At 39.5% G+C, this 27937-nt stretch overlaps 2 protein-coding genes across 6 annotated transcripts in view; one reads left to right on the top strand and one right to left on the bottom strand.

Annotated features, from left to right (window-relative positions):
- The window catches only part of rfc1 (replication factor C (activator 1) 1), a 51852-nt gene extending 28255 nt beyond the window's left edge, over window positions 1-23597 (top strand). For 3 of the 4 annotated variants that reach the window (XM_072252858.1, XM_072252857.1, XM_072252859.1), the window contains exons 13-25: window positions 1619-2000; window positions 3197-3306; window positions 6141-6255; window positions 6392-6477; window positions 8418-8555; window positions 9163-9258; window positions 9879-9977; window positions 14654-14808; window positions 15812-15929; window positions 18986-19131; window positions 19646-19859; window positions 20053-20247; window positions 22405-23597. In XM_072252858.1, coding sequence (XP_072108959.1) covers window positions 1619-2000; window positions 3197-3306; window positions 6141-6255; window positions 6392-6477; window positions 8418-8555; window positions 9163-9258; window positions 9879-9977; window positions 14654-14808; window positions 15812-15929; window positions 18986-19131; window positions 19646-19859; window positions 20053-20247; window positions 22405-22500 — 1950 coding nt within the window. In that variant the 3' untranslated portion in view covers window positions 22501-23597. Of the gene's footprint in view, window positions 1-1618; window positions 2001-3196; window positions 3307-6140; window positions 6256-6391; window positions 6478-8417; window positions 8556-9162; window positions 9259-9878; window positions 9978-14653; window positions 14809-15811; window positions 15930-18985; window positions 19132-19610; window positions 19860-20052; window positions 20248-22404 lie in introns of those variants that run through there. The other variant, XM_072252860.1, reaches the window with a different exon arrangement.
- The window catches only part of wdr19 (WD repeat domain 19), a 142539-nt gene that overhangs the window by 2951 nt on the left and 111651 nt on the right, over window positions 1-27937 (bottom strand). Inside the window, exon 37 of one of the 2 annotated variants that reach the window (XM_072252855.1) lies at window positions 27655-27846. The exons of the other annotated variant lie outside the window; for it this stretch is intronic. The gene's annotated coding sequence lies outside the window, so the exon portion shown is untranslated. Of the gene's footprint in view, window positions 1-27654; window positions 27847-27937 lie in introns of those variants that run through there. 2 annotated transcript variants of the gene reach the window in all.

Raw genomic sequence — 27937 nt, forward strand, 5'->3', positions numbered from 1 at the left:
CGCTACACCCTTTTGCCCAATCTATTTTACAGGGGAAATATAATCCGGGGTGTTACTGGTGAAATATAATCCAGGGTGTTACTAGTGAGTTTGGAGATTCAGTGTTGTTAGCAGAGCGACTTCAAGCCTAGTGAATCTCTTAGAGCAGTGATAAGCTTGTGGATGGGGAGATATCAACAAAAATTTTGATGCAGCGCTGCTTGGAAGATTGAACAAAATTAGATATGTCATAATTGCTTAGTTTATAAATGAATGGAGAAATTGACTGAAGGCAAGAAAGAGGAGCTGGATCAGTTTGGATTCCTTAGAGCTGTTGTCTAAACTTGTAGAAAGGTAACTCGAAAGGGCGTTCACAGATAAAGCTAATTTAGCATGGGACATTGGGACAATCTTTGGACTTGAATAGGAATAGGCTGACATTAATATAACTAGGTTTCACTTGGGAGTTAGGCAACGCACACACAATGCTGGAGGAACTCAGCAGGCCAGGCAGCATTTATGGGGGGAAAAAAAAGTCTTTTAAGCATAATAGTATCTGTCTTCTCTGGAAGCTGATTCTAAATATTCAGCACCTCTATGTGGATAAACTTGCCCCCAGATCTCTCAAATTTCTTCTGTTATCTTAACCCTGTGCCTCTAGTTCTACACTCTCCTGCCCAGGGAAAATGATTCTGGCTATCTATTCTGCCTATGCACATCGTTGAAAACCTCTGAGACCCCCTCAGCTTTCTACGTTCCAGTGGGAATAACTTCTTTAAAACTGCAGTCCTCCATTCCTGACAACATATTGGTGAATCTCTTCTGCACTATCTTTATTGCTACCACATCTTCCTTTTGGTGTGGTGAGCAGAATTATACATAATACACTAAAGTGCAGCCTAAACAATTGATTCAACGTCAACCAGGTGTAAAACTTAGGAATTTGGGTAGTAAATCCTAAGGCTGACTTTGTTTATTTATTTATTTATTTGGCAAGGAGAGGAATTCTGTGGTACGGTTTCATGTTTCACTGTCTCAATTTTTTCCCCCACTACTGTCCCTTGCTGGCTGGGGAGAAAATGGACCAGTTGCCAAATGTACAAGTATTCTTGGAGCCTACGTTTCTTGGATACACTGCTTAATCTAAGGTGCTGTTAAATACAGCTGTGGTTATAGTGATATTGTTAGTAACAAGCTTGTACTGGATGCTGGTATTCTATTCATTGGTAAATGAAAACAACTGTCCCATTTCAATCCTGCTACACATAACCTAAAATGAGTTTTATGACTAATTTTCTGTTTATATTAAATTATTTTTGTCATTCAGAGATTGTTTAGTTTGATTTAAAAACTTGGGTTTTGCAGTACATTTTGATGTGAGCCAAGAGATAAAAAAGCGCAAATGTATATACACAGATCTAGTTAGCTCACCAAGAAATTTATGTTTGGGACTGTGGGATTGATGTCAGCATCACTTTCATGTTGTAATCATCTTATTACAAATTAAGGCAGTAGTGGCTATCAGTAAAATTCACTAACCTTTTCCTTATAACAATTTTCTTGCATTTAACTCTTTGTTCCTTTTTAATCCCCTAATATCCAAACAGATTGTGACACCAATGATCTTTTAAAATTGCAGGTTAGAAAGTCAAAATCCAAAGTGCAAGAAGCTGCCAAGATGGCAGACAAAGATGAGCATATTAAGAACGGCTCACCACCACTGAAGAAACAAACGGAGCATAAAAAGAGTGGTTCTTCGGCAGAGAATGGTGAATCCTCACGATGCAAGAAGAGCATGTTACTTGGAACAGAACCTTTCACCAATAGTTCTGCCCTGATATGTGATCGTTTGAAGCCAGCTTCAGAGAAGGAGGAGCGGAGTTTGCTGTGGGTGGATAAGTATAAGCCTGCAATGCTGAAGAATTTAATCGGACAACAGGGAGAGCAGAGCTGTGCAAATAAACTGGTCCGCTGGCTGAAACAATGGCATGTCAACAATGCTGGGAACAGCAAACCTGCAGGTGAGAATGTCTATTTCTTTGCAACCTGTTTGTGTCATATTCATTCATTTGGAATCGGTTAATATTTATTCAGGCTGTACCATTCTGTTGTTTAGAAGTGTTGAAATGCCAGTTTATTTTAAATTTTATATGAACTAATAAAGAAGTACATCCCTGTTGTTCTTTCTGCTTGTTTTGTAAGACTACATTTGACATCAGCTCTCAGTATGATAACTAAAAGATTAGCCACTGATTAGTTTGGAGGGTGACGTGAAACAGTTTTTCAGGAATGAAATTTGAGTTTCTGGTTGAGACAGCTGAAGGCACAGACATGAATGAAAGGTGAAAGAAACTAGAATGCACAAGGACAGAATTAAAGAAGTGGAGTTCTGAGTGATATATGTTTGGAAGACTTTAGGGGGTGTAGGAGGTGATTTGATGACGTGGATGTATAGACGTAACAGGAGAAATGTATGTCATGCTTTACATCCAGTAATCAGTGTGAAAGCATATCTCAGCATTGTAGTCAAATCAGGAATGTTTTCCAAGATTGCAGCCTTAGGGGAGCAAGCCAGCATGCAACAAGGAGGCTCCCTGCAGAACAAACTTATTTTCATTGGATCTGTCTTTGACCTTGGATCCAGTGCATGGCTACTTGCCCCCTTTGAGAGTTTGGAGTTTTACCATCCCATCCCGTTATTATATGCTTCCTTTTCCCACAAATAGCCTGTCTCATGTTATTTGCGTAAAGAATAAAAGGCTCAACTGTCCATTAATGTAGCTCTTCAATTGTGGATAACCATCATCCATCTTCTTTCATAGTTGCTTAGTCCCCAATATAGTTGTATCTGTACAGTGTGTTTGGTATAGTAGTAGTGTTTTACCAAAACCAAGCTGCAGTCACGATTGACTGGGGATTGTTTGTTTTTCATTTGAATGGAGTAGACAAAGATAAATAGCGAGATCAGACTTTGCAAATCATTACTAATTTTCTTGGTTTAACTTTGTGTATTTGGTCCAGTTTATTGTGTGTATTTTAAAGGAAAAACCAAGATGTAACATGCTTTTTTTAAAAAAAAAAGTCTACTCAAGGCAGGGATTTCCTAGTAATTTCTAGTGAAGGGATCGCAAGAATACTTTGTGGAGAATTCTTATCAAGAAGAAACATTGTGCACAAACGTAGAGATTGTAAATAACTTTTTATGTCACTTGCACAGTGAAATTCAACAAATTTGGTGGGAAGGACGATGGCTCAAACCTCAAGGCTGCTCTGTTGTCTGGTCCTCCAGGTGTGGGTAAAACAACCACAGCTACCCTAGTATGTAAGGTAAGGCTACTTGAGTACCAAGACAGTCATACTTTATTGATCCCGAGGGAAATTGGTTTTCGTTACAGTTGCACCAACTACGAATAGAGTATAAATATATCAATATAAAACCATAAATAATTAAATAGTAATATGTAAATTATGCCAAGAAATAAATCCAGGACCAGCCTATTGGCTCAGGGAGTCTGACCATTCAAGGGAGGAGTTGTAAAGTTTGATGGCCACAGGCAGGGATGACTTCCTATAACGCTCTGTGTTGCATCTCGGTGGAATGAGTCTCTGGCTGAATGTACTCCTGTGCCCACCCATTACATTATGTAGTGGATGGGAGACATTGTCCAAGATGGCATGCAACTTGGACAGCGTCCTCTTTTCAGACACCTCTGTGAGGGAGTCCAGTTCCATCCCCGCAACATCACTAGCCTTATGAATAAGTTTGTTGATTCTGTTGGTGTCTGCTACCCTCAGCCTGCTACCCCAGCACACAACAGCAAACATGATTGCACTGGCCATCACAGCCTCGTAGAACATCCTCAGCATCGTCCGACAGATGTTAAAGGACCTCAGTCTCCTCAGGAAATAGAGATGGCTCTGGCCCTTCTTGTAGACAGCCTCAGTATTCTTTGACCAGTCCAGTTTATTGTCAATTCGTATCCCCAGGTATTTGTAATCCTGCTCCATGTCCACACTGACCCCCTGGTTGGAAACAGGGGTCACTGGTACCTTAGCTCTCCTCAGGTCTACCACCAGCTCAGTCTTTTTCCACATTAAGCTGCAGATAATTCTGCTCACACCATGTGACAGAGTGTCCTACTGTAGCCCTGTACTCAGCCTCATCTCCCTTGCTGATGCATCCAACTATGGTAGAGTCATCAAGAAAGTACCTTTCCCTTCTATAAGTTGCATGCAGAATCTTTTTATAGTATTGCTTTATATTTAGCAGCCACAAGTTGTCAGAATGAATTGTGATGATATCCAATCTGAATCATGCTGGATGTACCATCAATTGTTAAAAATTGTCATTTTTGATAGGTTAATTTGTCAACCAGACAATTTTTCTATTACTGTCTCTCATATTTCACCAACAAAATCACTTAGGTCCAAATACTGATGTTACAATTTCCTTTGCATCTAATTTGTAAAAAAAAAAAAAAAAAATTGCATATATTTTTGCCCAGTCATGCATGACTTGCAGTTAATAGATTATTAATAGCATGAAAGAGAAAACGCTTTAAATTTATGGTAACTTTCTTGCGCATCGGAAGGATTATGATTGGCTGTCTGGCTAATTTATCTAATTATACCATAATAACATGTTTGTGTTATCTTGATTGTGGAATAATGTTTCATTCAGGTCAGTGCTTGGAAAAAAGAAATGTCCGATTAAGAGATTATCATAGAAATCTTCGTACCTAGGCTGCTTATGTTTCTGCCATACTGCATTTCAGGCTAATTTTCATTTCTGCTCAGTGCCTTTTGTAACCCTTTATATTCTATCTGAGAAATTTTTCTAGTTTAAGTTATTATTCATTCCACTTTCTTTTGACAGGCGGAATGGGCCTATTGCTCTTCTCTGCACTGTCTGTGGGGCTTTGATTACGGGGTCAAGATAAGAGACATAGATTGAGTGGGCAGCCAGAGACCTTTTTTTCCAGGGCTGAAATGGCTAATACAGGGGGCATAATTTTAAGGTAATTAAAGGAAAGAATAGGAGGGATGTTAGACGAAAGCTCTTTACTCAGTAGTGGGTGCGTGGAACTCTCTGGTGGGGGTGGTGGTTGAGCTATTTGTACTAGAGGCATTTAAGAGACTCTTGGGGACATGGATGACAGAAAAATGGAGGACTGTGTAGCTGGGAAGAGTTAGATGGATGTTAAAGTTGGCACAACTTTGTGAGCTGAAGGGCCTGTATTGCACTATAATATTCTATGTTCTGTTGCAGGTTTGACTTAGCCAGGTACAGTATCTTTGTGCACATTACTTAAACTTTGATCTGCCGAATACATCATAATCTTTAACTTTGCACGTGTGCAACCTTGAATCTCTGTGGAGGGAGATTGAGGGTGCATTTTGATAAATGAAGTGTGGATATTGTGAGAGACTTATTTCTCGTTGAGATTTTTGTTTTGCTGGCTTTTAGTAATTGTTGCAGTGAAGTTTTTTCTGACTTTGAAGATTGATTTAAATACATTTCTCCATCTTTAAATTCAATTGTTGCACTGTACTCATAGGGAAGGACAGAATGTGGTCGACAAATGATATTTTTTCATTGAAATTGTTTGCCAGTGCTCTTCTGGTAAAGTAGCCTACTGAGTGAGATACCAGAGTGTTATAAAACTTGCCACAGCAAGGGGTACAGTACGTGTATTTTAGAAGTGAACTTTTGGACTGTTCAATAGTAATTTGTATGTGTTCTATCTTTAATGTAATAAACATTCAAGTTATTTCATGGTATTCCTAAATAAAATGTAACACAACCAAGAAAGGATATGAAGACATGGTGAAAAGCTTGAACAGAAAGATGAGTTTTAGTAAGAAATTAGAACAGAAATGGGTTGAGAGGAAATTCAGAAGGATAGGGCTGTGGGAATTTGGCAGTTTAATTAGTAAACTTGGGGCTAATCAAGAGCTCTGATTTGGAATAGAGGACAGATTGGAATTGTGACGAATTAACATTGTGTAAATGATCATTCTCCAGTATTTGTATGTCCTGTAGAACATTTTAGCTCTTTTTAATTCTTTCTACTGTCTGACTGTCTTTTAACACAGGTTGTGCCCCTTTATCAGGGTTTATTCTTAAACTGATAAATTACAATTGTGTCTTTATCTGGAAGGAACTGGGATACAACTATGTTGAACTCAATGCCAGTGACACTCGCAGCAAGAACACGTTGAAAGAAGTGATAGCAGAATCACTGAACAACACCAGCATCAAAGGCTTCTGCTCTGGTATGTACTTCGTATGTTTCGGGTTTCAGATCAGGACTTGCCCGTTGGCACTGTTCCACAAATGGCGTTATTATTGATACTGTTCCGCAAATGCTTAAAAAGGTTTTTCTGTTAGTTTGACTGTTTTTCATTTCAGGAACTTCGTCGTTAAGTCCCAAACACTTGTTAATCATGGATGAGGTGGATGGGATGGCTGGTAATGAGGACAGGGGCGGAATACAGGTAACAGTTTGAGTCATTTGATGAAGAGGTTTGGTCACTTAAATGTTTAGCCAGGAATTTCTTTAAGTACTGCAATTTACTTGAGAATGGATGGATTCTTTTCATTGTTATACTTGTAGTGTTTCCAACAATATATTGCAAGCATTTAGTGATACTTTACTGATTTGCTGCATCAGAATTTGTTGTGGAATATAACTTTCAAATGCATATTTCCCTTCTGCTTACTGCCAGTGTTTGTTAGTCTTGTGTGTGGGGTAAAAGACTCAATAGTCCCTCCAGCTTGTATGGTATTGTAAACTTAAAATCGCCGGATCAATAACCACACCACAAACAGTTCTTTATCCTTTTCACCAGTTTATTTGTTCAAACTAAGCTGGCGAGAGGTGCGGAGCAGCACACCAGAGGGACAGAGTTCCTCTCCCTCTGGGGTCTCGTATCGGACCTCTCTAACATGCAGAAATGTTAAAATTTATAGAACTAGCTTGAGAGACAAAGAGCACTTAGTTCAACTGGTATTCCCACCAAGTCTGTTGGAGCAAAACTTAATTACTTTTGTAGATAAGAGAGTCCACCAAATCAAGGTTTTAATTACAGATGGTTGTACTGTCCAGTCCTTTCTCAGTTATTCTCTTTGCTAGGCCCTGACTTAATTACAGACAGATGTTCAATCCTGTACCTATCAGTGAGTCCTCCCTTTCCCTAAACAAACGAGGGTACTTAGTTCAATTCTTGCAAAACCATAAGGCAGGATGTGTGCGACCGATAACCAGAACCCAACCCCCAGATCATAACATTCTCAGGAGACATCTGTCGAGTTGTTAATCTAAAACCAGCCGCAGGTGGATTACTCAGTGAAGGACAAGCAGAAGTTCATACGCTACCCGGAACAGAGCACACATAAGTTTGTACTCAATTTTAACTTGTTATTTACAAGAGTCCAAGAATCATTTCTTACTTCCCCAATACTCTTAAAACTTAATCAGTATAACTTCAATGCCTTATCTGTCACAATTTACACTCAGTACACTTGGACACCTGCTCTTTAATGCAGATATCTAATCAGCCAGTCATGAGGCAGCATCTCAATGCATACAAGTATGCAGATATGGTCCAGAGGTTCAGACTAAACATCAACATGGGGGAAGAAATGTGATCTAAGTGACTTTGACCTTGGAATGATTATTGCTGCCTGATGCCACGCAACATTAATGTGCAGAAGAGCATCTGTGAATGCACAACACATCATACCTTGAACTGGATGGGCTATAGCAACGTAAGACCACAGACATGTACTCAGTAGCCACTTTATTAGATCGAGGAGGTACCTAATAAAGTGACCACTGAGTGTATATCCCTCAGCCCCAAAAGCCACGTATGTGGTATGCGGAAAGAGAAAAGCACAAAATAAAACCCAGAATCTGGAAATTTTCTGTTGCATGTTGAAGACATGATTACGTAGCCACCGATGGGATATGTGGATCTAGCTGCAGGGGTTTCCAACCTGGGCACACAGACTCTTAGGTTAATGGCATTAAAAGGCTGGGAACCACTGATCTGGATGGAAGTTGGGGAATGATATGTCGGTGAAATACATACAATCCAGGCAAAGTTTAGTCATAGGAGAAGGTGGTGGTGGATGAAAGTGGAATCTGAGTATTTAAGATGCATCGGAAAGAATTAGTAAGCTTATTTCTTGAATCCTGGCTGTGAAATGAAACTTGACTCTTTTCTTATCTTCATGGGCTAATTTTAAGCCTTGTCACTGGAACAAAGATAATGTTTTGAATTAGGAGTGATATTATTTGATTCTGCATCTGCACCATTTCTGATGGTATCAATTTATTTTCTCTCGGTCTTTTCACACCAGTAGGCAGGTTGAAATCCTACCTCAAATATCTGAAAGGAAATTAAGACATTGGATGTATTCTATTCTGTTTCAGGAGCTGATTTCTCTTATAAAGCAGACCAAGGTTCCCATAATCTGTATGTGTAATGATCGCAACCATCCCAAGATACGGTCTTTAGCAAATTACTGTTTTGATCTCCGTTTCCAGCGGCCTCGAGTAGAACAAATTAAGGTAGGGCTTCATGATTGTGTCTTTTTAATCATCCAATCCTTGTTGCGTTGCTGTGGCTTCTTGGTAGTTTTGAACATGTGCTCGAGCCACTCTCCTTGAAAGTAGTAAGTAACACTAGTATATAGTTTAGCCATCCAATTTTTGAACCTAAAATATATCTGCATCCTGTACTCCACCTGCACCTTCCTCACAAATACCAGTGGTTTTTGCTTCCACCCATCATCTTTGCTGAAAGACTAGATACTTGGGACTCTTTGAATCTCCCCAAATGGTTAAAATTATTGCTTTATGCATTGCAAGAACCTGACTGCTTTAACACTTGCATTATTGAAATGCTGGTTTTGGTTATAGGTTGTCTTTATGCACTTGGGGCAAGTTTGCAGTGGCAAAAAAAAACAACTGGAGATTGCTTTGCGAAGTAAAGAAAATTTGCATTTTTTTCCACATGGGAACAATGGCAGCATTTTACAGAAATCACTTAGAACTATCATTGTCTACAAACACACCAATGAACAGTATTGGAAGGAATGCTAATGTTATAGTTGGCTACAACCTGATAGAAACATTGATCCTCAATTTGACTTTAAGCTTGTTTTTCTGTCTTCAGGGTGCAATGATGACTGTTGCTTTTAAAGAAGGCTTGAAGATTCCTCCTCCAGCTATGAATGAAATTATACTTGCAGCCAGTCAAGATATCAGACAGGTTAGTGATTGGAATGTGAACAGCAGAGATCACGTTTTGTGAACTCTTGTCACTGAACATCCTTAACAAAGTGTTTTCTGTGTTATTGCAGACTGGTGATAAAAGTACTGAATTGACAGTTTGCAATCATTTCTTAGCAGTCTGGATAACCTTCAGCACCTTTTACTAAAATGGCATTAAACTTAATCCTTATTGCTGTTGAACCATTTGTGAATTTAGAGTTTAGAGATTTCAGCTGAGGAAAGATTGGATAAAATGTTAGGTGTTTGTTTTCTTTGGATCAGAAGGTGAAGATATTAGTTCCTTTTGTGCACTTCAACGAAAAAGAAAAGATAGGAAGACTCAATTTTCTATTTAGCAGAGGCAAGTAACAATAGAGTTTAAAGTAATTTGTGGAAAGTGTGGAGCCAGAATAATTATTTCCTCATCTAGTGGTGGGTATGGGTTTGGAACATGCTGCCTGTAAGTTGCAAGTCCTCATCAGATTAAAAAGTACTTGGGGTAAACATCAAGTAATTTTTATAACGACCAGTACTGTGAGATTTGGGCTGGATTTTTCTTTTTTTGTTGGTGTAAATTTCTGTAAACTTCTGAAGATTTTTTTCATGCATATTTTCTAGATCCTGCATAATCTCAGTATGTGGTGTGTAGAAAACAAGACTCTGACGTATGATCAGGCTAAAGACAATGGCAAGAAGACCAAGAAAGACATTAAACTGGTGGGGTTATTATTTAAAATATGACTTATTGAATATAGTGTGAGAAAAATGATATGCAAATGATTGAGGCTTTCAAATTCCAGCAAAATATGTGAATTTTTGTACCAGCACTTACTGATTTGTTCTTGGTGTAATATTGTAGTTTTTACTGAATTTTCTGGTCATGTTGGGATGTTAGTTCAGGAGGGTAGAGCATATTCTCACATTGTTTTTAACACCCCTCTTCCCCTGGTAAGACTTAAATATTACTGGATGTTCAAAGAGAACATCCATAAGTAGAATTTATCCATTATTTGCAAAACACACAAATCTCTCAATATGGTAACCACATCTTTGCAGTATTGTACACATAGTATTGAAAGAGCAAAATTACTAAAGGTGGGAGGTGAGAAGAGAGAACTAATAAATCCTTATCGGACTTCCAGATGGGTATAGGTAACAAACTCTGCCATCTTCATCAGGGATGATGCCTGGGCATATCGAGTTCAGTGGTATTTATACCCCTGCCGTCTGTCCCTCCTGATGGGTAGTTCGGCTCTGCCACCTTGTTTACAATTGAATTCCAGTTCTTCCTTATAGTGAGACCTTCATCTTTGTTAAAATTCTTTTCCTCTAGTTTTATTTCAATGGCTTCCTTACTGGTTATCCCAAAAGCCATTGCCGCAGCGTAGTGGTCGTTTTGCTGAAACCAAGTATTACAAAAAGAAAGTGACTGGCCCTTCAGGCACTATGGCAAAACCCAGCCATCGTAATTTTACCAGCGGAAAAAGGAAATGCGACGGTCCTGATGTCCTCGGAGGGATACCACAGGAAAGCCCACCAGATTCTGGATAATCCCGTCTAAGAGCATACGAAATGGGAGCAAGAGTAGGCCATCTGGCCCGTTAAGCCTGCTCCACCGTTCAATAAGATCATGGCTGATCTGGCCATGGACTCATCTCCACCTACCTGCATTTTCCCCATAACTTAATTCCCCTACTATGCAAAAATCTATCCAACTTTGTCTGAAATATATTTACTGAGGTAGCCTCCGCTGCTTCATTGGGCAGAGAATTCCACAGATTCACCACTCTCTGGGAAAAGCAGTTCCCCTTCTCTCTGTCCTAAATCTGCTCCACTGAATAGTGAGGCTATGTGCCCTAGTTCTCACCTACCAGTGGAAACAACTTTCCTGCCTCTATCTTATTTATCCCTTTCATAATTTTATGTTTCTATAAGATCTCCTCTCATTCTTCTGAATTCCAGCGAGTACAGTCCCAGCTGACTCAATCTCTCCTCATAGTCCAACCCCTTCATCTCTGGAATCAACCTGGTGAGCCTCCTCTGCACCGCCTCCAAAGCCAGTATATCCTTCCTCAAGTAAGGAGACCAGAACTGCATATAGCACTCCAGGTACGGCCTCACCAGTACCCTATACAATTGCAGCATAACCTCCCTGCTCTTAAATTTAATCCCTCTAGCAATGGAGGCCAACATTCCATTTGTCTTCTTGATAGGCTGCTGCACCTGCAAACCAACCTTTTGTGATTCATGCACAAGCACTCCCAAGTCCCTCTGGACAGTAGCAAGCTGCAGTTTTTTACCATTTAAATAATAATCTGCTGTTCCGTTTTCCCTTCCAAGGTGGTTGACCTCGCATTTACCAACATTGTACTCCATCTGCCAGACCCTTGCCCATTCACTTAACCTATCTATATCTCTCCGCAGGCTCTCTGTATCTTCTGCACAATTTGCTTTTCCACTCAATTTGGTATCATCAGCAAACTTAGATACACTCCACTCTGTCCCATCTTCCAGATCGTTAATATATATTGGGAACTGTTGTGGGCCAGCACCGACCCCTGTGGCTTACCGCTCACCACTGATTGCCTACTAGAGTAACACCCATATATCCCAACTTTCTGCCTTCTATCAACCAATCCTTTGTCCATGCTAATACATCACCCCCACTCTGCATCCTTATGAATAAAACTTTTATGCGGCACCTTATCAAATGCGTTATGGAAATCCAAGTAAATAATGTCCTTTTGTTCCCCTCTATCCACTGTGCTTGTTATATCCTCAAAGAACTCCAGTAAGTTTGTCAAACAGGACTTGCCTTTGCTGAGTCCATGTTGCATCTACCTGATGGATCCATTTCTTTCCAGATGCCTTGCCATTTCTTCTTTAATGATGGCTTCAAACATTTTTCCAACAGTAGATGTTAAGCTAACTGGCCTGTAGTTCCCTGCCTTTTGCCTACATCTTTTGGAACAGTGGCTTGACATTCCTAGTCTTCCGATCCACTGGGACCTGCCCAGAGTCCAGAGAATTTTGGTAAATTATCACCAAAGCCTCTACTATGACTTCTGCCATTTCTTTCAGTACCTGGGATGCATTCCATAAGGACCAGGGGACATGTCTATCTTCAGGACTACAAAGTTTGCTCAGTACTACCTCATGATAGCTGTTGTATTGAGGTCTTCACCTCTCATCACATTCTTAACATCTCCTCCACCGTGAAGACCGACACAAAATAGTCATTCAGATCCTTGGCTATTTCCTCTTTACGGAATATCAATTCCCCCTTCTTGTCCTCCAAGGGACATATGTTCACTTTAGCCACTCTTTTCCGTTTTATATAATTATAAAAACATTTACTATCTGTTTATATATTTTGTGCTAGTTTATTTTCATAATCTATCTTCCCTTTATTGCTTGCTTAGTGGTTCTTTGTGGCTTTTTCAAGTTTTGCCAAAATTCCAGTCTCCCATTAGAGTTCTACAGTAGGATCCCAGGAATTCAAATGTGAGGATGACCTCCATGTTATTGAAGAAATCTGGACTGCTAGCAGACATATGCAAGACAATTCTGCCTCAGGTGCAGGTGCAGGTACCACCAAGACTTTACAGGCCCCCTAAGGTACACAAGGAGGGCTCCCCACCCCCTGAGACCTACTGTCAGTGGGATAGATTCTCTGACTTACTACCTTGCTAGGCATTTATCGACCATGCTGTCTCCCTTGGTTGGGGACCGTGAGCAACACATCACGAATTTCACTGACTTCGTAAAAACAATAACCAACATCTAGCTGATCCTGGAGGATGTAGTGGTTAGTTTCGATTATGGTGTCCCTGTTCATGAGAGTTTCCATTAAGAACAGCTTGGTCGTCCTGCGGTCAAGGTTTGAGGAGGGTACCACAGAGCTTTTTGAACTCACGCTGACATCAATGTACCTCCTGTATAAGGGGAACTGCTGTGAACAAATGGACAGAGTAGCCATGGGATTGCCCTCGTCGATGGCAATTGCTAATTTCTACATGGAGGACTTTGAGGTGACTCTGAGTTCATCACCCTTGCGCCTCAAATGCTGCTTCAGATACATCGATGACACCTTCGTAGTGTGGTCTGCTGGACTCCAGGCACACTTGACAGTTTCACGACCATCTGAACGATATACATTCAAACATTCAGTGAATGATGGAGATGGAGAAGAATGGTTGCCTTCTGTTCCTGGACATTCTAATACAATGGAAACCAGACGGTATCCTTGGATATGGTGAGTATCGTAAATCCACTCACACGGACTTGTACCTCAACAGCTTCCATCATGCCTCCCAACATGGAGTGGTTCTTTCTACTTTGATTAGCCATGCGAGAACTAGTTCAGACCTGGAGAGTCTTCACGAGGAAATAAGACGATTATGCACGATGTTCCTACAGAATGGCTATAAGGCGAAGGAAATCATTCACCTGGGGCTGACAGAGAAACCAGGAAACCTAACAACGATGAGGAACCCATCGCTACCGCCTGTCTTCTCTGTTTCCACGGCTTTTGGAAGAATTGCCAGGATCCTGAAGAAATATGGGATTAATACCATTCACAAAATCTGTAAGGAAACTCAAATCACAGCTTATGTGAGTCAGAATAGCTGGCGTTTGCAGGATTCTCAGTGAATGCGGAGCAGCGTATATCGGCCAGATGGGACTCGCGGTGGAAAGTATCCATTTGGATTACCCAGAAAACTGCAGTAGCTGAACATTGCATTCGCAATGGACATTGGATTGACTTTGGCACACAACTATGGTGCTGTGCCAGTGGGTTTTGGGACCGCTGGGTGAAGGAAGCCTTTGAAATAAAACTAGAGGAAAGGAGTTATAATAAAAGGGCGAAGGTCTTGCTCTAAGAACTGGAACTCAATTGTAAGCAAGTTGGGACGGTGGAAACCTGATTGGTTAGTTCTTATCCAATCAGGAGGGACGGATGACGGGTATAAATACCACTGGACTAACATGACCAGGCATCATTCTTGACGAAGATGGCAGAGTTTGTCATCGAAACTTCAGTTAAGATCAATACCTGTACCCGGTTGGAAGCCCAAGAAGGGTTTATTTGCAATGTGTGCTAGGAAAGCACTAGATCCTTTTTCAAAAGAACTAGTTCTCCCATTATAGAAACAAATGTGTGTTGGGGTGTTTGAATTTAATAATATCATGGGAATGTGTGTATGGGTGTTTGTAACACTGCCCTGTACAATAATGCGCAATCTTGCATAATGTGTTATTAATATTTCTGACAATTTTGTGACTATTCTGACCAAGGCACAAATCTTGGAGTAGTGAAAATCTCTAAGTACACTACACACAACATGTTGGTAATAAATAATGATTACAAAAACTCAGCTTTCTAATTTCAGGGTCCCTTTGATGTTGTGAGGAAAGTGTTTTCTGCTGGCGAGGAAACGGCCTCCATGAGCTTGATAGACAAGTCAGACCTCTTCTTCCATGATTACTCTCTCTCACCACTTTTTGTTCAAGAAAACTACCTGCATGTGAAGCCAGCAGCCTCTGGGTAAGTCATAGATTGACTTTCTTCATATTGCTTTGCAGCTCAGTTATGTCTGCGTCATTTGAACGGAAATGATTTTGCTGAAAATTTTAATCTGGTTGCAGGTCTGTATGTATCTTTGATCTGGTGTCGCCATTATTAGCTAATGAAATACTGAAATGACGAGGTGTACCAGTTCATTCTGGGTTTTATAAAATGATGACCAGTTAATTGAAAATAAATATAGTAACAAGACTTTTCAACTGTTATCAGTGGCTGAAACCACATTCAGTTGACAAGCATACTGTTGCAAAGGGTAGTTTTGTAAGAACCTCTGTACCCAGGCATGTGCATAACCTAGTTTTAAGTTGTCACCAAGAGTAATTTTGTAAGATGTGTTACTATAGCTGTTTCTTAAGTGACTTTGTCCTCATAGCTATGGTGAAGATACTGTACTCGGGCAAAGTTGTGAGTTTTATTTATCACTAATATATTTGCACTTTTTAAAGCTTTTCTATGGTATCATTATCTTGCCGGATTGAAATTCAACAAGGGACGATAAAGTAAATGTAGTGTTACAAATAGCCATTTTCTGCAGCATTGTGCCATCAGACATGGGGTAATAGCTAAAGATGAGTGTATCACTGAAATTTTGATTTTTGATAAATTGTTTATTTTAAGATTGTATCTGAACAGACTAAAATAGAAATTAGAAAACAGATTCACAGTATTGAAGCATGATACTTCTGTGCCTGAACACACTTCCTATATTTGTATAACTGTTTAACTCAGATGACAATTTCATTGACCAGAAACATACAACTCTCATGACAGATGTTGCCTTTCTGGCTGAGTTTTGTTTGACGTCAAAATTATTGTTTTTATGGCTATTTCAGATTTTATTTATTTCCAATCCCTTTTATAAACTGATATCAGCCTGCTGACTTGTATCTTGTTCTCTCATACCTAATGGAGCGTAGGCTGTGAACCACTTGCACTTTAGTGATTTGCTGTGCTTGCATTTTAGATCAAACCTCAAGAAGCATTTAATGCTGTTGAGTAAGACAGCAGATAGTATCTGCGACGGAGACCATGTTGATAAACAGATCAGGTCTCAGCAGGCATGGAATCTACTCCCTACTCAGGTCAGTGGTGTTGTCCGGTACTGTCCGAGGAAAGGTATTATTTGTTTTGCTCACAATTTCAGTCTACCTCCCTGGAGCGGTGTCATTGCTATCTAATACTTTGTTTTATTTTCTAAGCTGCTTCTTTAAATAATAAATTGCCCTTACCTACCATCCCCCAAGCCTCCATATATTCTGCCATCTACAGCAGGATCTGACCATTAGGCACATTAGGGATCACTCTCCAGTGACTGCCTTAACCTGCTGCACTGATCCTCAGTCCTGGCACCTAGCACTGAACATGGGACAAGAGTGCTACACCTGCCACTCCACCACCTCCTTACCCTCACCACCATTCGGGGCCCCAGACTGTCCTTCCAGGTGAGGCAGTGTTTCACCTGAGAGTCTGCTGCATCCAGCACTCCTGTTGCAGCCCCCTCTACATGGGTGAGATCCGACATAGATTTGGGGATCACTTCACCGAGCACCTTTGCCCTGTCCACTACAAAACGTGGGATTTCCCGGTGTCCACCCATTCTGCCCACTTCCCATTCCAATATTGGTCCATTGCTGCCTCTACTACCGCAATGATGCCACATTCACATTGGAGGAGGAATGCTTTATATTCTGTCTGGGTTGCCTCCAACCTGGTAATTTCTCCACTGTTGTTCTCTTCCCCCCCCCCCCCCCCCAATCCTTCTCTTTTTTAACATTCTTCATTCATTCTGGCTTCCTTCTCATCCATTCTCACCTACCCATGAACTACTTGGTGCCCCTTCTCCTTTCTTCCATGGTTCACTGCCCTCTCTTGTCTGATTTCTTCTTTAGCCCTTCACCTTTCCCACCTATCACATCTCAACTTATTTAATTTCTCCTCTCCTCCCACCACTTGCTGGACTACCTCCAATACTTTGTGTGTATTACCTTCTAAGAGTTCTCTTGCTATTCATATAGTGAATACACAGTTTAGTTTATCAAATCGAGGAATGTATAGATACATTCTCCTGCGGCCGTTCATTCGTTATGTGCTGTGATGTGGGTGATCATCTTCTTTCCATGATCATAATTGTTCTTGGCACTTTTCTCTACAGAAATGCTTTTGTGCAGTGGTCCTGTATAAATTGCACACATGGTAATTTTTTTGCTTTGATTATTTTGTAATTAGAATCAAAGTGTGCTTTATTACAGAGGTTTTTTTGACCCATTGTGCCACTGGAAAGCAATGTTTGCTTCATCTATTTCTACTACTTGCTCCTGTGTGCTCTTTTTTTTCAAATATTAATCCATTTGTGCTTTAGGAAGGTTACTGTTACTCTATTTAGCTGGTCACACATGGGTTTAAAATAAAATCTCTTGACCAGTCTTTATCCTACAAATGTTGGTTTTGTTTATCTTATTTACTTAATAGATGTCATCAGCAAAAATGGTTTCTTAAACTCATGAAAATCTCCAAGATTTTAGCAACTCTATCAGTATTCTTAGTCTTGTTTGTTCTGACAGATTCGACTTTTATGTTCTGTTATATCTAAAGGCTTTGTTTTCTTGGGGGAAGAATAAATTTACCATGGTGTTTATATTCCTAGAACATAAACATCCAAAGCTGGATGCTGTAAACGAACTCAAATGCAATTGCTGACTTTTACATTCTTGTCACTACTGCTTTGTATTAAAGCTTCAAGCTACAGAGTTCAAACTTTTCACATTTTAACAATTACTTTTCCTTGTCACCAGTCATAATTTTTGTACCTCAACCCATGTATCAAATGTGTTGGTTAGCTGTTTAGTAGATACTTTCTCTTTCTCCTGTTGTCACCTGCAAAATTGACTCGATCCTGGAGTCATTTCAAGTGCCACTTCCCAACAGCTTGAAAATCTAATACTTTCTATTCCAACTAATTTTAGAACATAAACAGAAGAAAGATTAGGTCATCTGGCCTCTTGTGTCTGCCTTGATATACAGTAAGTTTATAGATTACTTCATGCCCCAGTAACACTTTATTGCACTACCATTATAATGATACTTTGTGTGTATCCCACAGATACACAAGGCAAAATTAAGCCAATATACATGCTGTCTATACTTGGTGTTATTCTATATATTTGACTGAGTTAAGTAGTACCCTTGGCTGTAAGGTAGAATTTTCTGTTCAAGTCCCATCTCAGAGATGAGCTGTTCTGGAAGATTAAATGAAATATTAGGCCAGCAGCACAGGGGATTCGTTGCTACTTCTACGACCAGTCTATTGAAGAAGATGGGAGTGAGGGGTCACTCCCTCCAACAAGCAATCAAGTCCTTGTCAAATGCAGCAGAAGAAAGCAGCAATTGGATTTGGATTATAAGGAAAGACAACAACTGGGCTGCAAGATGAAGACAGGAGGGTATGGAACTGAGGGGGGTGTATCTGGGACACCAGGTAGCACTGTTGAGCCCTCTGGAGACGTCATGGGCTTATCAACGAAACATCAAAGAAGGAGGGTGCCCACCTGATGACCCTGATGACGTACCTACCCTCCCTCCTTGTCACAACTCCAAGCCCACTGCCAACATCGAGAGTGCCGACTTACCATAGGGATTGAAACATCAAGTCCTAGTAGCTCTACTCAAAAAAAAAAAAAAAAAAAAAAAAAAAAAAACCTGGCCAGGATAAACAAGCTACTAAAGAACAAAATAGACTGTTGTTAATTGAAAGGTTCCTAGGAATTTGAACATGGGTATTTAAGGAACTGTTTAGTTTGAACATGGGTATTTAAGGAACTTTTCAGTAGTGTGCTTATGTACACAGTGAGCTCCATACCTGTGAATACATTTTTGTTATAAATTTATTTATAAATAGTTTGCTCCTCTCTGCTTGCATCAGGTTTACAAATTCTGAAGGAAACAGAATATGATAAAACATGGAAGAAAATCATTGTCTTGTGGTAATCCTTTGGGGAAGCCTAATTGCAGTGATGCAATGCACGGAGTGCTGTTTATTGAACCGGTAGAATAGAGAATCGGTACGGTGCATGGCTTGAATTAATGGTGAATTTCTAAATGAATTTCTGGTGCAGAGTATTGAATTCCATTTGTTTTGTAGGCAATATATGCAAGTGTGATTCCTGGTGAATTGATGAGAGGTTACATGTCACAATTTCCAACTTTCCCAAGTTGGTTGGGGAAATTTTCATCCACTGGCAAGCATGAACGTATTGTCCAGGAACTTACGAGGCATATGTGCCTAAGGTATGTGGCAATAGGATTTTAGCAGAGCTTGATATGAAATGCTTATTTTAAAGAAAACAAACACACAATAGTTCAAGAATCTACCAGCAATTGAATGGGTCATGATGGCCTTTGATTAGTCAAGTAAACTGAACCACTTGAGCTTGTAACTTGGGTCTTCACATGATGGGAATAGGTGGGACAGCTGGGTTGAATTGGTGTTATTACTCTAATGAACTGTGATGTATGGATATTCGGTCTGAATAGATCTATTTATATTGACTCTGTGAAGAGATATCCTGCAGAACTTGGTCTGAACTTTTGTGTGCATTGCTAACTTCAGGAAGACACCAGCAATGCTGCACTGAAGTTCCCAGTGTTGGCTTGCTGCTTTGAGTGAGGGAACTTTAAGTCGTGCAAGTATATAACTTCAAGCAGTAAATTATTTGGTTCAATATCCTACGGTGGCTTGTGATTTGTATTTGTTTATTTATTCCAAGCTCTCACATCAGTACTTTTTATACTGATTTAAAAGGACACATGCTAGCAAGCGGGCAGTAAACTTGGATTACCTTCCCTATCTGCGGGATGCACTGGTGCGACCCCTCTCACTTCAGGGAGCAAATGGTGTTCAGGAGGCTGTTGAAACCATGGATGCATATTATCTGCTGAAGGAGGATGTGGATTGTATCATGGAGATTAATAGCTGGGGTGGTCGGCCTGATCCATTCTCCAAACTAGACCCGAAGGTAATCCATAACTATTTCAGTAGAATATACTTAACCATATCTGTTTTTAGTGGGATTGAATTAGCCTGTTCCACATTGAAGAAAATGTATATGTTGAATATGCTATGGTAGATATAAAGGCCTGTGGAAACTTTAATTCTTGATTTAGGTTACTCGAAGTTCTTCAATTTTGTTTCTCCTCAACCTCTGTTAGGTAAAAGCTGCATTTACTCGCACCTATAACAAAGAGACACACTTGACTCCATATGCTCTGCAAGCCATAAAGAAACTGAAACATGGGAGTGGTGCTGGATCATCTCTGGACTCTGAGCTTAATGATGACTCGCAGACAGAGGATGTTCAAGCAGATGAAGCTGAGGATAACTTGGAAATGGATGGAATGATTAAGGTAGGAGAATGTTTTTCATAAGTCATCGAGATACTGGGACTGCTTCATATTTGCAGTGATGGAATGAAAAGAAATTGCTCTGCAAAGGAACATTGATATTCAGGAATGGGATATAATTAGAAAGGTAATGAAAGTACAAACAAAAGATGGAAGTTTTGTTCTTTGCTCCCTATCTGGCTTTAATAAAAGAAATAATTGAGTAATTTTTTTCCAGTAATAAGTGATTGGATTATAGTAATGGGTGGGACTAAGTGTTTCAAAGTTCTGTTGGATCATGTGTAAAAATTTAAAAAAAAACAACTAGATGCTGGAAATCTTAAGTATATATAAAAAAAAAAATGCTGGAAGTGACTCTTCGTTAAAACTGAATTGGAAGAAAAACAAGTTGGGTTTCAATACTATCTTGAATAGGGGATGGATGGGTAGAATAAAGGAAATATCACTGATAGGATGAGAGTAGATGGAAGCTAGGAACTATCAGCAAGGCTGTGGTAAATGACCAGCAGGTCAGACTTGTACTAATGAAAGAGCTGCTCTGAGCTAAACTTATCGAAATGGGCAGTTCTTATAAGAAAAAGCAAGTACCTTAGAATTCTGCGACATGGAGGATGGGTGGTTTTCCTTCAGTTTGCATTGGGCTTCATAACAATACAGGAGGCCACAGTGGGAATGGGGTGGGGGGTGGGGGGGACTAAAATGGCCTGTTGGCCTTCCTACATCTAGCAGAAATGCCAGAGTTTCATCTCCTGTCTTATTGCTAACTTGCGCCAGGTCGTCCTGGCAGTGGGATGTTCAGGTTGCTATTTGTAACTAGTGGGTATTGAAGGTCTGCTCCATTGGTGTAGGCCCCATGGAAGATTAAACCACAAAGCCACTGAATAAGTTGCATAATCTCCCCAAGTAAGATTTGTGTATTAATCTGAGTCATGTGGGCTAATTACTTTGATTGTAATCTGATTGCACGTTGACCAAACATTACCATCCTTCCAAAGATGATCAATTTTAATATGTTTCGTTGATAAAGACTGAGCTTGGTGTTGAAAATCTACAGGAGAGATGTCTGGAGGGCAATTAGCTAGGGCTGAAGAAATGGAATGGATGAATATTCTACATTTCCTATTTGGAAAATGATTACTGTACAGTACTGGTTGCCAACCTTTTTAAGCCCAAGATCCCCTACCTCAGCCTTGGTGAAAGACAAGATCGACCTAGACACATGGACGCGCACTGGGCAGAAAAGACCGGAAGTAAAACCCCGCAACCCCGGAAACAACCTCTCTTTACAAACAGCGGGAGTATTGCTATATTACCATTATTCTAATTAGTATTACTTGTTTTTATAATGCTCACATTACAACACCTTTAATTCTATGTTTCATTAATTTTATTTCAATGTCAAAAATAAAAGAATAAAAATTGAATGTTGCACTCTGTGATGACTGGGGCTGAATATTTTTTGCTAGTTCCCTGAAATTTGGCTCATAACTAGTCTGAGATAGTCTGTGAGGTGTCTGGCAGTAAGACAGCTCCGTATTTAGATTTAATAATTTTCATCTGTTGCAGCACAGTGCCCTCGCAAACCTCCTGACAGACTGAATATTTGAATGGACAGTTTCCTTTGTCAGACCGAATGTTGAATTTGCCACGTTTTTCAGGTGTTTTGTATTGGTAAACTGTTACTGAGACACTAAGTTTCAGGGGTACGCAAGCTAATGACACCACTGTTTTTTGTTTCCCAGTTCTTTTATGTTTGGGGAATGTTAGAATTTAAAGAGGGAGAAGTATAATGTGAGCATTATAAAGATAAGTTAACACCAATGAGGATAATGGTAATATAGCAATACTCCTGCTGTTTGTAAAGGGAGGTTGTTTCCGGCATTGCTGGGTTTTACTTCCGGTCTTTTATGCCCGGTGCACATTTCTCATTTTTTTTTCAGGATCTACTGGGAAAGTCTCAAAGATCGACCCGTCGATTGCAATCGACTGGTTGGCGACCACTACTGTACAGAATGCTCCTAACTCAGTTTTAGGAATAGACAAGTTTGATTGAGTTAAATTGCATAAAGCCAATGAAAAGTTAGGTCTGGGGGATCTATATCACTTAGTACCTTAGAAATCCTATTGTAACTAAAATTCCCTGAATGTTTTTCTTTGTAGCCAAAGAAGTCTAAAGCATCAAAGAGCCGAACAGAAGAAAAATTGCCACAGCTGAAAGGGAGAAAGGATAAGGGGAAGCAAAAGGCAACAAAATGATTTTGCCTTGAGAATGGTTTGGTTTTCACTGGCTGCAGGTCTGCTAAATGGACTGTAGTGACCAGGCTTAATACCTGGTGCTTGATACAATTTATTTGAGCGCAGTTTTCTTTTGTCTTAAAGGAAAGTTATTTACAAACTTTTTCTCTTCAAGTAAAGGTGTATGTATTTTTCTGTATATATGCAATACAAAGCTATCCTTGGGTATTTTTGAAACTGTACATTAACATGACGTGACACAGGTTTTTTTTTTGAATAAAGTAATTTTTGCAGTCATCTGCAACAGTAAGATGAGCCCTGTGTTACTTCCTGTACACACTTAACTGGAAATAGTTTAGAAGACTGGAGGATTAGCTGGACTATTCCCTGTAAAGGCCCTTTGGAAACTGCAGAAGCATTGTCATGTTTTCGTTGTGGCCCTTCAGGGAAGTTTGGCCCTCTGTTCCAGAACAAGAGCAGTGCAGTGAGGTTGTGTTGTAGTCTTGAGTGAATTGTCCTTTAAGCCACAAGATATTCAGACTCCGTTTTGCACTTTATATGTGAGAAATTTAACTAGCTTAGTAGCTTTGTTCTTATAGAAAAAAAGTGTCATGCTTTCATTAGATTGAAGTTGGTAACTTGGTAAGAGCTCTTAGTTTGGTTTATTTTACACCAATTGGGTGATTTTTCTGCTTAGAGTTTAATTTGGGCACTGCTGTATATTGTTATCAACCACATGGATGATAAAGTACACATAGGTTGGTGTGAGCAAAGAAGCTTATTGATCAGGTAAACTTGGTTTGATGCCATAATTCTGTAATGTTTAACCAAGTGCTTGGTCTTGTCAGATTGTGTAGGTCTTATGCAGAACTGACCAATACTTAAATACTTAATCATTTGAAAATCAAAGCAAGTTGAGGGACTTGCCTCCAAACCATGGTCTGAATTTTCTCAATGTATCGATAAACGACACCACTTGATAAAAATGGGTGTATATTAGCTAAGAACCAATGTCTTACAAAGTCAGGTAAATTTCACCTCTTGGACTATGCAGTTGAAATTATATGTTGAAATACTGATAACATGTTAATATAATAAAGAAGGATTTACCAAATTTACACTAATTCAAATTATTTTATTACATAAATAGTACATTTTGTGTATGAGCAGCAGTGCTTCTATTTCAATAGAACTTCCAGCATGCGTTAAAGGTAGCACAGGGAATCTATAAATAATGCCTCATCTGGAGAATGTTAGCTGTGAATCGATTATTCAGTTGACTGTTGTTGGCAAAAGTGAAAGATTCCATATGAAAATGGCGGAAAGGTTTTATTGCTGGTACTATGCAGTGTGACTAATTGTGAGAATGAGAAAAATAATTCCCTTGGAAGATGAGCTAGTGTTTAAATAAATTTGAAAAACAATACAAATGTTATAAATAATTCAATTTACAGATAGCCATACAGTAACTGCCACTGAAGGGAGCATTGTTTTCTAAAATGATCATTGGATACATTACCACAGAACACTTTTTACAGAGCATGTCTGCAGTGTTTAGAGGCGTTTTGAGTATTAATCTTATAGAACTTAGCTTAAGAGATCACACATTGTAAAATACCCAACACAACTAAATGGTAATCAAGATTGTATAAACAAAAATACAAATAAAAATAATGGTTATTTTGTTTTTTAAATTTAAGCAAGATTGCTTAAGTAACATTCAAGCAGAAATCTAGTTTCTTTCAAGCACATGTAATTTTGAAGTTAAAATTTCCAGAGATTCCGTACAAAATTTTATTACGAGGCTATTTTGCGTAATGGTGCTTTAATTCAAGAAGTAGTGTCTGTCTATATTTTGTAAATCACTTTATTGGCACTTCTTGTAAATCCTTTTGCTTCAATCCTTTAAATGGAATAATACTGAATTCTAAATGTGTCTACCCAAGGTAACGGTTAAGGTTCACTGGACTTCACTTCATTTTAAGGAAATACTTGGGTTCATTTAAATTAAGAATTAATCTCCTCTTCCCACTCCACCAAAAATAATCAGTATTGTTAACTTCACATTCTTTGTTTGCGCTCTGCCTTTGCTACTTTACCTACATATAAATATCTTTGCAAAGAATGTGACCACATTGTTACTTTATAAGGAGTTTCATATGCCTGTTTCAAACCTCTTTGTGCATATTAATATCTTCCTCTGTTTTTCCACAGCCTGCTGTTGTAACTCATTATTTTGGTGTTGTCAGCACTTCATAGCTGAGTCCAAATTTTTGATCTTGGCAGTGAACAATAATGTTCCAAGAGTTGATCCCTGCGGAACACCAATTCCCACTAGTTTTAAAGTCTGCTTTGTAGCCTGTTCTTTCCATTTTGCTACTTTGCCTTTTGTGTTCTGAGTTTTAACCATGAGTCCAACTCACAGTACTTTTGTGAAGGATTTATGGAAATCTAAACAGTATACTTAATTTCCCTGATCAAGTCTCGCTGTTTCAAATAATTTGCTGTAGTAGCCATTTTGTCCATTGCAGTCTGTTATTTTTAGCTCTTAGATTTTGTGCTTTTTTTGTCCTCAAAGTTTCCTGAAGTTTTTTTATATAACAGGCCAGGCATGTATTAACTTTCAAGATTCATAGTTGCCATATCCCTGATGCTGGCATAAATCTATCATGATTGCTGTGGTTGACTTTAAATGCATTTAAGTTGGCTTTCTGGGTCAGTCCTCCATTAGTTGTGAAAGATCTTCAGCAGAAACAGGCATTTAAAACTCTTAGTTAGCACACAGATATTAGAAAAATGGAGGGTTATGACTGTGCAGGAAGGAAGGGCTGGATTGATTGTGCCAACCATTATAAAGCTACTCCACATTGTTAGCTGTAGGGCCGAACTGTTCTCTGCTCTATGAAACTCTGCAAGATCAGCAAATATCATGGCATCATAATTTGAGTAACCACTGCCCCTGAAACATAGTGGCACTGGCACAGCATTGACAGGAAACTCAAAAGCACCAGCCATAAGAGTGCTATAGCTTCACAGGTTGGGAAATGTCCTGGTACATTTCGTGCATGTATGAGGTATGTCAGGGTTTTGATTGAAAGCTCCCCACTTGTCTGAAGGAGCACAATTCCAACAACACTGCAGGATCCTAAATATTCACCCTCTCCTTTATTAGTGGAGTGGCTGCAATGGGTACTTATTTATAAAATGCTCCTTAAATACTCGCCCAGACTGCTCCAACAGCACCTCCACAACTGCTGCTTCCATACAAGGCAGCAGGCTTGGGGCAGCATCACCATCTGTGTGTTCCAGTTCCCACTCTTGAGTTGACCTTGTGTCACTGTACCTGTGTTACATTGGATCTAAATCCTGAAGCACTCCAGCTAACAGTAGTTGGGGAGAAGCCTCAGCAGGGAGGTGCCGCACGCGAGGCTGCTTAAAAAGATAATACAACGGGCTCTTGCAGGAGAGATACTAGCATTGGCTGAATGGCAGGAGGCAAAGAGTGGGAATAAAGGAGCCTTTTCTGATTGGCTGCCTGTGACTAGTGGTGTTCCACTGGGGTCAGTTTTGGGACCGCTTCTCTTTATGTTGTACGTTAATGATTTGAATTACAGAATTGATGGTTTTGTGGCCAAGCTTGTAGATGATATAAAGATAGGTTGAGGCGCAGGTAGTGTTGAGGAAGCAGGGAGGCTGCAGAAGGACATGGACAGAGAAATGGCAAATGAAATACAGTGGCAGGAAGTGTATGATCATGCACTTTGGTTGAAGGAATAAAAGCATAGACAATTTTCTAAACGCAGAGAAAATTCAAAAATCCAAGGTGCAAAGGGACTTGGGAGTCCTCGTGCAGGATTCCCTAAATGTAATTTGCAGGTTGAGTCTGTGGTGAGGAAGGCAAATGCAACGTGGACTAGAATATAAAAGCAAGGATGGAATGCTGAGGCTTTATAAGGCATGGGTGAGGCCTTACTTAAAGTATTGTGAGCAGTTTTGAGTCCTTATTGAATAAATGATGTGTTGACACTGGAGAGGGTTCAGAGGAGGTTTATGAAAATGATTCCAGGAATGAAATGCTTATTGTATGAGGAACAATTGATGTCTCTGGGTTTTACTTGCTGGTATTTAAAAGAATGGGGGTGAGGGGAGTATTTGAATGTTGAACAACCTTAATAGAGTGGATGTGCAGAGGATGTTTAGGACCAGAGGGCACAGCCTCAGAATAGAGGGATCTCCATTTAGAAAGGAGATGAGGAATTCCTTTAGCTAGAGAGTGCTGAATCTGGAACTCGTTGCCACAAGGTAGCTGTGAGTGTATTTAAAGTGGAGGTTGATAAGATTCTTGATTAGTCAGGGCGTGAAAAGATATGGGGAGGAGACACAATGGGGTTGGAAGGAAAATGGATCGACCATAATGAAATGGTGGAGCAGACCCAATGGGCCAAATAAACTAATTCTGCTCCATGTTGTTCACGGTAGCAGATCACTGTGATCTTCAAGGACAGTTGGAGTGGTCAATAAATGATGGGTGGAAATTAATTATTTTGTGTATGTGGAAATGAGTCACCAATTTCCCTTGGGATTAATAAAGTATGTCTATCTATCTACCAATAACTGGCCACCTAGGATTGAAAACTTGTCAGATAAAGTAGATTGTACAGCATTATATAAAACAAATTAATAAACTTATTTATTTACAGACCACCTATAAATAGTAGCTTTATGGTCTGAACATCACAGTTGGAAATACTGGGTCAGCGACCAACTTTAAGGCTAGCTGTGTAAACACAATGGAGTGATCAGCTACTTGATTTATCACTTCTGAATACTCTGAAAATGGGGATTTATTCACTCTGGCCAGGATTTGAGGGAGGTTTTAAAGATACCCTCTTGTCAGCTAAGTTGAGTTGAAACGATTCATTTGTGCTAAATCCATGCCTGCAATCTATTCCCTAATATGCAGTGCCAGCTTCTGCTCAACTAATTAGTTTGATACCTTGCACTGACAGGAGTTGTATTGTACAAACGTTTGTAATTTTTTTTTGTCTTGTATAACCTTGAGGGTGAGCTACCATGCAACCCCCTCAAAAGGGCAGTTTATGACAGTGCAGACTGAGATTGTAATGGATGGAGACAGTATCCTAAAGGTTGAAATCGCTCTAATGTTATGTTTAAGTCAACACGAAATTGCTCATCATGCATTTACTAAAAACTTTATTAAGATTTTAATATAATATAAATTTATTCTGCATTTCCTCAGTGGTTATATACAGTTTCTGGCCATAAATATTTAAAAAAAAGTAACTAGTATATTGAACTAAACTGCTAGTAGTGTGTCATACTTGTCTTGAGTGTCTCCTGCTGAATCTGCAGAATAACCAGAGCAGTGGAAGTTATTTTGACCTTTTGAGCAGTAAACTGATAATTGAACATTGATTTAGAGTTGAGATATTGCTTT

The sequence above is a fragment of the Mobula birostris genome, chromosome 3 (genome assembly GCF_030028105.1).
Source record: "Mobula birostris isolate sMobBir1 chromosome 3, sMobBir1.hap1, whole genome shotgun sequence".
Taxonomy (NCBI): Eukaryota; Metazoa; Chordata; class Chondrichthyes; order Myliobatiformes; family Myliobatidae; genus Mobula; species Mobula birostris.